We start from the raw sequence: 8,965 nt of genomic DNA on the forward strand, positions 1-8,965 counted from the left end.
CCCCATTTAAGCGACGTCTTGGCCCTGTGAAAAGCAACCACTAAATCAGCACACAGTTTCAGCTCATTTCTTTCTTTCTTTCTTTCTTTCTTTCTTTCTTTCTTTCTTTCTTTCTTTCTTTCTTTCCTTCCTTCTTTCGCTACAGTATAATAACATTTTTTTAAATTTTCAAAAATTTGATATATATACATCAATGCGTAATAAATTTATCTTTTTCAGACTTCCCACCCTCTTTTCCAGGGTGTTTTTACTTCTTCCCCTCTGCTGCACAAAACCTTCTATCTCTTATACCAACACATCAATACTTATTCTTTAATTCCTTCTGTTACTCATATTTCAAATCCTGCTCATGAGTTCATCATACTATAATATTTCCTTAAATAGTCTGAAACAGGCTTCCATTCTTCCACAAAGCAATCATTGTTAGATTCTCTTATTTTGGCTGTTTACTTTGCCAATTCTGCATAGTCCATCACCTTACTTATCCATTCTTCCTTAGTGGTAACTTCTACTCCCTTCGATTTTTGTACATAGAGAATCCTACCCACTGTTGTTTCATACATAATCAGCTTTATCATATTTTTTGGAACTACCTTCCCTATAATCTCTAGGAGAAAATTTCCAGGAGAGTTGTTGTTGTTGTTGTTGTTGTTGTTGTTGTATAAATACTTTAGACACTGTTTTATCTCATCATATATCATTTCCCAAAAAACTTCACTTTCTTACAAGTCCACCACATATAAAAGAAAGTTCAATGTACCTGTTTGCACTTCCAACAATTATTTGCAACCTTTAGCCAACTTTTTAGGTGATACATATCATCTATAGATTATTTTCTTGAAATTTCCCTTAAGAGTATAACAGGCAGTACATTTCATATCAATTTTCCACAACATTGCCCATGCATCCATTTTTATATGATGTCCTAGATCTTGAGCCCATTGTATCATTGCAGATTAACCAGCTCATCTTTTATTTCCCATTCTTGTAACATTTTATACATTTTTAAATCAATTTCTCTCTTCCTTCAAGCAGAACCTTTTCCAAGTCAGAACTTCAATCCTTAAAAGCGTTTAATACATGTTTTCAAAAACACACATTAATTGAAAATATTGGAAAAGTCCTTTTCACTTCCTTTGATCTGGGGAGCATTACTGAAATACATTACAGCCTCCTGTTCCCCAAGGTCATGGCTGAGGGGTCCTGCAACACCATATTAGAAGAGCCAGGATGTCACCTTGTAGCTGGTGTTCCAGAGGCGGAGTTACTACTAGGTAACCAGTATTTCCATGCATTTTGGCTTCCATCAGAGAGTCCTGTTGTGGTAGAAGTAGTTTCGTCATGCTGGCCACATGATCCAGAAAGCTATCTGCAGACAAACACCAGCTCCCTCAGCCTCAAAAGTGAGATGAGTACTGCACACCATAGTCAATTTTGACTGGACCTAACTGTCCAGAGGTCCTTTATCTTTTACATTACTATGTGGTATCATGGGTACCACATTTGGTGTCCTCTAACCAGCTGCAGGGAAGCTGTAATCTATCTTGGACTTGGATTTGTCTAAGGGCAACCAAGGCAAACTCCTAAAGCATCAATGCTATTTATCCTCGAGGATATATACAAATATGCATATACTTACGACGACTGAATTTTTCGAAGCACTCCAAAGCTTGACAGCACGCCCTGGAACTCCATATGAAATCACCTTCTCTTGTGGTGAAACTGTAGTTCTCTGTGGTGCAATTTGTAGTACATCCCATTTCAGTTTGGTAATCTAGAAAGTCATCTGTGAGAGAGCATTGGAAAGAATACATACATCAGCAAAAATTCAAATCATTATTCTCCTGAATGATTTTTTGTGATGTTCCCTTATATACATACATTGGGCAAATGGGCTTATAAGGAAAGAAAAAAATCTGCAAGTACTGAATTTAGCAAGATAATCCTGAAAGTAGTTTCTTCTGGAATCGCCTTATAAGTACAGTATATATTCTTCTTCTGAATCATGTGAATATTCCAGGGTTGTTCCTTAAAAAGTTGCATTTAACGAGACAAGTTTGACTTGTTTTTCTGCACACAAAAAATGGCAAGGGCCTGCAGTAGGTTGATTTGCAACCCATCTGATATCCAGCTAGCTGATCCATTGGCTGATTCAAGAAGCTATCTTATACTATGTAATAAATTTCTCGGCGGCGTTTGAGGGAAGACTCCGCCCCCTCCTGGGCACTTGCCCCCCACGCGCCCCCCCTCCCTCGCCGCCGCCGCCTTTCTCGGGAGGGAGTGACATGGAGCCGGCCGGGCCAGAGCGCCTTTTCCAGCACTTAATTGAACCACTGAATGACAGAACAGACAAGAAGTTCTACAATGTTGCTAAACTGGGAGGCACCAAATACGATATCCTGCCTTACTCCATACGGGTACTGTTGGAAGCTGCTGTCCGCAACTGTGATGGCTTCCTCGTGAAAAAAGAAGATGCTATGAACATTTTGGACTGGAAAGAAAAACAGAACAATGTTGAAGTGCCCTTCTGTCCTGCCAGAGTCCTTCTCCAAGACTTTACTGGAATTCCTGCAATAGTGGATTTTGCCGCTATGAGGGAAGCTGTGAAAAATCTTGGAGGGGATCCTACAAAAGTTCATCCTGCCTGCCCAACAGATCTCACTGTGGACCATTCTTTGCAGATTGACTTCAGTAAATGTGCAATACAGAACACTCCCAATCCTGGAGGTGGTGATCCACAGAGGCCACCACCAAAACTTTCTCCACTTAAAGCTCCTCGGAAGCTACCGTGCAGGGGCCAGTCCAGCTGCAGAGGGCCATGTGATGGAGAATCTGGTCGTAACTCGGGGCCACTTTCTGTGCAGATTGAGAACACACCTCCGCTGTGTCCTTTTCACCTTCAACCAGTGCCTGAGCCGGAAACAGTGTTAAAAAACCAGGAGATGGAATTTGGTAGAAATAGAGAGAGACTTCAGTTTTTCAAGTGGGGTTCCAAAGTTTTCAGGAATGTCTCAGTAATTCCTCCTGGAACAGGAATGGCCCACCAAGTGAACCTGGAGTACTTGTCAAGAGTAGTATTCGATGTTAAAGGCTTCCTCTATCCAGACAGCGTTGTTGGCACTGATTCCCATACAACAATGGTGAACGGCTTGGGAATCTTGGGATGGGGTGTGGGTGGAATTGAAACCGAAGCCGTCATGCTTGGCTTGCCAGTCGCCCTCACCCTGCCTGAAGTGGTTGGGTGTCAACTGACAGGCTCAGCCAGCCCGCTTGCCACATCAATCGATGTGGTCCTGAGCATTACAAAGCAACTTAGGCAAGCAGGCGTGTCTGGAAAATTTGTGGAGTTCTTTGGGCCTGGAGTTTCCCAGCTCTCCATAGGTGACCGGACCACAATAGCAAATATGTGTCCAGAATATGGTGCTATCCTGAGCTTTTTCCCTATCGATAATGTGACGTTAAAGCACTTAAAACACACTGGCTTTGATGAGACCAGGCTTAAGCTGATGGAAACATATCTTAAAACTGTGAAACTACTTCGAAGTTATGAACTTTCGACAGAAGAACCTGAATATTCCCAGGTTATATGCATAAATCTGGGTTCTATAATGCCCTATGTAAGTGGTCCCAAAAGGGCACAGGACAGAGTGGCTGTTACGAATATGAAGAGTGATTTCCAGGCCTGCTTAAATGAAAAGGCTGGCTTTAAAGGCTTTCAGATTCCAGCTGAAAGGCAAAGGGATGTGGTTCCTGTGGAGTATGAAGGAAATGAGTACAAGCTGGCTCATGGATCAGTCGTCATTGTTGCAGTAATCAGCTGTACAAACAACTGCAACCCCTCTGTAATGCTAGGAGCAGGTCTGTTGGCCAAAAAAGCCATTGAAGCTGGTCTGACTGTTAAACCGTACATAAGAACCAGTTTATCGCCTGGCAGCGGAATGGTCACACACTATCTCACTTCCAGTGGTGTATTGCCATACCTCAATAAACTTGGATTTGAGGTCGTTGGCTATGGATGTTCCACATGTGTTGGGAATACTGCTCCTTTGCCAGAAACCATTCAGAATGCAGTTGTGCAGGGTGACTTGGTTGCTTGTGGAGTTTTGTCTGGAAATAAAAACTTCGAAGGCCGTCTCTGCAGCTGCATCTGTGCCAATTACCTTGCTTCCCCGCCTCTAGTTGTGGCTTATGCTATAGCAGGAACTGTGAATATTGATTTCCAGACTGAGCCATTAGGGGTCAGTCCTGATGGCAAAAGAATCTTCTTGCATGATATTTGGCCCACTCGAGAAGAACTTCAGCAAGTGGAAGAAGAGTTCATAATATCATCCATGTTTAAAGAGCTGAAGGGGAAAATGGAGAAAGGAAATAAGCGGTGGAATTCCCTAGAAGCGCCTGAATCCGTCTTATTTAATAAATTTCTCAAAGAGTGGATAATACAGTTTTCTCTTTCCTCTAATTTTCTGATTCTCTTGATGTCACTTCTGACTGGCTATCTCAAGGTAAAAAGTATTTTTCCATGCATCTTTTTATGGGGAAATGCATAAAAAAACATTTCTGGGCCTTCAGCTGCTGTCAGAGCATAACCAAAAGGGTTTGAGGCTTTCTGTTGTTATTATACATTGCAGGCCTATTTAGCAGCAGCTGTTTGCTCTCAGAATGAGTGGCAGGGTGGCTTTGAGTACAATATTCATTCAATGGGGCCAGGATCAAGTAAATTCATTCTGATTGATCTGAGAATCTCCATTCCACCCCTCCTTTTCAGGAGTGCAGTGTGCAGCCCAGCATGACAGGGGATGGGTTTGGTGTCTGATGGTTTTCAGCATCAGTTTGTTGTGCCAGGCAGTTCCAAGATGATGGGAGGACAGGGAAGTGGCCTCGTAGACTTGCTCAATGTTTGTATAACACTGCAAATGAAAGACACATGTGTAGAGGGGAGTTGTTGATCCCACCTGAGTTAACAGGAAGATGAACAATGTAATGCACCAAGATTTGTAATCCCAAGGCAGTTGTGACATTCAACACCCTGGGTGCATGCACAAATAGGGGCTTTTGGCTGGCCAGATGAAGTTCACTTCTGTCTGCAACATGTGAGTAATGGACATCCATAGTAGCATGCTAGACAAGTTCCAGGTTTTTGTAGGTTTGGCAATGATTTGGCGGTCACTACTTTGTGTAGCAGAAGTTGCCTTGGACTGGATCCTTAGTGGAAATGATTTTGGAGAAAATAATAACTTCATAAAATGGCATCATTCAAATGATTCCATTTTCTTTTAAGGCTATGGTCTAGCTAAACCAACAAGGTATGCACCTGCCCACATTTTACAATACAGAACTAGCTGCCTCCATTCCAGGAAACTACTTTTACATGTCAGGAGTCGGATAACTGGAACACTGCTTTGCAGCTGTCTGAAACCAAGACAAAGAAACTTGTTACACCAGAAGAGATAAATGGTTTTATGATCAGAGAGACTGGAAGGTGATTGTAGATGGCTGAGCTGAAAGGGAGGGGCTGAGTGCACAACAAGAAGCCCCTAAGCATCTAACAAATGGTGTTGGGGGTGGGGAATGGAGAAATTGGAAATAAAAGGACTACTATTAAGATCTGCTGGAATCCTTGAAGAAAAATTCATCAAATTGGACTAGAAAAGGACTATCTTGGACATTTAGTGATACAAATAATAATTCAAGAGCTACTTTTGGACTTTTTGAGTGGAAAAAGGTGAACCTGAAATGCCAAGGGTGGAAGATCGAGGATACAATGCCTAGCAGAAGAAGAAGCAGGAATTGGGCAGAGGATGAATTCCAGAGAAAAGGGAGACAGTTCAGAATTACAACAGGGGTTTGAGGGAGGTCACAGCTCAGAGGCAGATGAGGGGGAAAGCTGGGAAATAATGGAAGAGGAGGAGGAGGAAGAGGAAGAAGAGGCACTAGGGGACAGACAGCTGACAGACTTAATGTCTTTAGAAAGCATTCCAGACGCCCCCTCTCCCAGAACCTGGTGGGCATTGAAAGTAGGAGAGCAGAGAGCTCAGAAGCAGAAGGCACAACTCAGCCACCATAGTGATGACACATAAAGGGAGAGGTGGAGGGGGTGGGGTTTCACTCAGAGCAACAACATTACTCCAAGAGGCTGCATTTCCAAGTCTCTCTCTGTGAAAGTTGAATAAAAAGCTTTGGTAAGAACTTGCTTGTCTTATCCATTCCTGGCAACATACCGTGCGTGGCTGGATTCTCTGAAGACTGACATAGATGGAATTTTGCAGTGCATACTTTGAATATTTTGAATAAGTATCATATATATAATTGGCAGACAGAGAATCAGAAACTCCTCTTTTTTCTTGTCTTTCTTTAGTACAGCTTTTATCATATCCTATTTTTATTATTTCTAACTCATGTTTTCTTTCTGTTGCTTTTGAAGTCCCCTGTTTTGGATTAATAAAAATGCACATAGGAAGGTGATAGATGAAAGATGAAGGGCTCTGGGTGAGAGCCAGGTAGAGAGGATCTGCGAGAGTAGGAGGCTGGGGAAGAGGGGGAAGCTCTGTGTATGGAAAAAGGGATATGATAAAATTGTGATAGAGAGCTTGGTATTTCTTCTTCATTTCTTGTCCCTTCACTTCTTTATTTTCTTCCTTTCTTATTCTTGCTTTTATTGATTTTTTTAAAAATCAGCTTTGATTTTATTGTATTTTATGTGGAAAGCTTTCAATAAAAATTGATTTAAAAAAAACAAAAGTGTCAGGGTTGAGCCAGACGAGGAGGAGGAGGAGTGGCAATCCCCCTTGGTGAGGCTGCACCCACAGAAGAGTCTGGGGAAATGGAGGAGTTCATACCTGGAGAAGACTGGTGGCGGCTTTCCTCAGAAGAAGAAGAATCAGATGGAGAAGGGGAAAGACTAGAACAGGAGGAGGAAGTTGAGCCAGAATCAGGTCCTTGTGAGGAGAGAAACCAGCGAGACCCCTCCCCTCCTCCCTTCTCAGCTGTAGAGCACAGAGCTGAGAGACGCAGGGAACAATTAGAGATAGCTGCAACTCGTAAGAGACGTGATTACGGGCCAGCTACTTAAGGAAGGCCAGCTTCTCCCCTCTCTAGCACTTGCAACTGCTGTGCTGAGCGCATGGTTGTTTTTGCTCCTCCTGTTCCTGTGTCCCTGACTCCTGGCTTGTCCCTGACTTGGACTGTTCCTGACTTGGGCTTCTCTTGACCCCAGCGCTGGTACCTGACTTCGGCTGGCTTCTGACCCGGACTGTTTGACCTTGTCTTATCTGACTCTGGCTGCTGCACTTCAGCACGCCAACTTCTTGGTGCCCTAACAAAAAGGCAAAACTAATTAAGAAATATTTTAGGTTTCACGACTTTAACCACTGTTTGCTGGATTAGCCTATTCCTGCAATTTTTTCCTCCATGAAATTTAGTTCATAATCCTTTTCTTGTTTTTCACCTAAACCTGATTCAATTTATACATTAATAGCTCTTGTAAATTTAGCAAACAAGGTGCCTATTAAAAGTGTTTCCTTCCATGATTCAGTGCCACACCTCATTCAGATCTGAATGATATTCCTTATTGAACCCTGACTTGATTCTGTATATTGATGGCTCTTCTAAAACAAATGAACATGATAAATTCATGTCTGGTTATGTTATGGTATCTGACTATGAAATTCTTCAAGCTTATTTCCTTTCAGGTGCCCAAGTTGCTGAGGTCATCATTCCTATTCATGCCTGCACCAAGCCTGGAGAATTGTTTATCTCCTGTGATATTGTACCATTGTATGTACAATGGTACCTCGCTAGATGAATGCCTCGCTAGACGAAAAACTCGCCAGACGAAAGGCATTCGCTAGCGAAAGGCTGTCTTGCAAGACGAATTTTCCTATGGGCTTGCCTCACAAGATGAAAAATTTCCGTGATTTTCCCCTCCGTCAAACCGCTCTTCCCCCGTTGGTGCTTCGCAAGACGAAATTTTCGCTATACGACAGCACTCGCAGAACGAATTAACCAGACAGAGGGTCTTTTGGGTAGTGGCGCCCACCCTGTGGAAAACCCTTCCATCAGATGTCAAAGAAATAAGCAGCTATCCTATTTTTAAGAGACATCTGAAGGCAGCCCTGTTTAGGGACATTTTTTATATCTAACACTGTATTGTTTTAACATTCATTTGGGAGTCGCCCAGAGTGGCTGGGGAAGCTCAGCCAGAGGGGCATGGAACAAATAAATTATTATTATTATTATTATTATTATTATTATTATTATTATTATTATTCACATATTTTATATAGATATTTAAATTCTACTAATATTTAATTAATTGTTGGAAAAATTCAATTCCTCAACATTGAGTGAGATCAGCATTCTGTGCTCCCCCTAGATATTCCAGGGTCCAAATGATAGATGCACACACTTAGGTTTAATTTGTTCACAAAGGCTTTATACTCACCTATATAACTTTCAATAATACGAGTAAAGCAACTGCCTTTGTTGATTATGCAAGTTTCTTCTAAATCGTCTTCACCTGGGTTTTTTACATTACATTCCACAGCTATCACTGCAAAGAGAAGAGAAGACGAAATATTCAGTGCCAAATACATCAGTTCCTCAGTCGTTGAAAAATGGAATCGACACCCACCACCTGGATACAATCTTCCAAGCCAGACATGAGCAACCTTATTGGTCTCAGGATCCACATGTAGTGGTGGGTTGGAGGCTGCACACAGACTGAAACACATCTTCCCCCTATCTCACAAACAGGAACATCTCCAGACACAAAGATGGAGAGACAAAAAGTCTTCATCAATTTTACTATTATGAATGCATACACTAAAGCAGGGACATCCTCCCCCACAACACATCTTCAGGCCTTGAGGTGCACAATGGAATTTCAGCTGTCCCATTTCTGTTGTATATGTTTCAGCTGTCCCATTTCTGTTGTATATGAAGAAAGCCAACCTCATGAAACAGAAGT

At 42.1% G+C, this 8,965-nt stretch overlaps 1 protein-coding gene across 1 annotated transcript; it reads left to right on the forward strand.

Moving 5' to 3' along the window:
* The first annotated feature begins 2,222 nt into the window (after positions 1-2,222).
* LOC117052034 (iron-responsive element-binding protein 2-like) lies at positions 2,223-8,661 on the forward strand. The gene is made up of 3 exons (XM_033158761.1): positions 2,223-4,502; positions 4,629-4,713; positions 8,543-8,661. The coding sequence occupies exons 1-3, from the start codon at positions 2,286-2,288 to the stop codon at positions 8,659-8,661; spliced, it is 2,421 nt and encodes an 806-aa protein (XP_033014652.1). The 5' UTR covers positions 2,223-2,285.
* The last annotated feature ends 304 nt before the right edge of the window (positions 8,662-8,965 follow it).

Source organism: Lacerta agilis, chromosome 8, assembly GCF_009819535.1.
Source record: "Lacerta agilis isolate rLacAgi1 chromosome 8, rLacAgi1.pri, whole genome shotgun sequence".
Lineage (NCBI taxonomy): Eukaryota > Metazoa > Chordata > Lepidosauria > Squamata > Lacertidae > Lacerta > Lacerta agilis.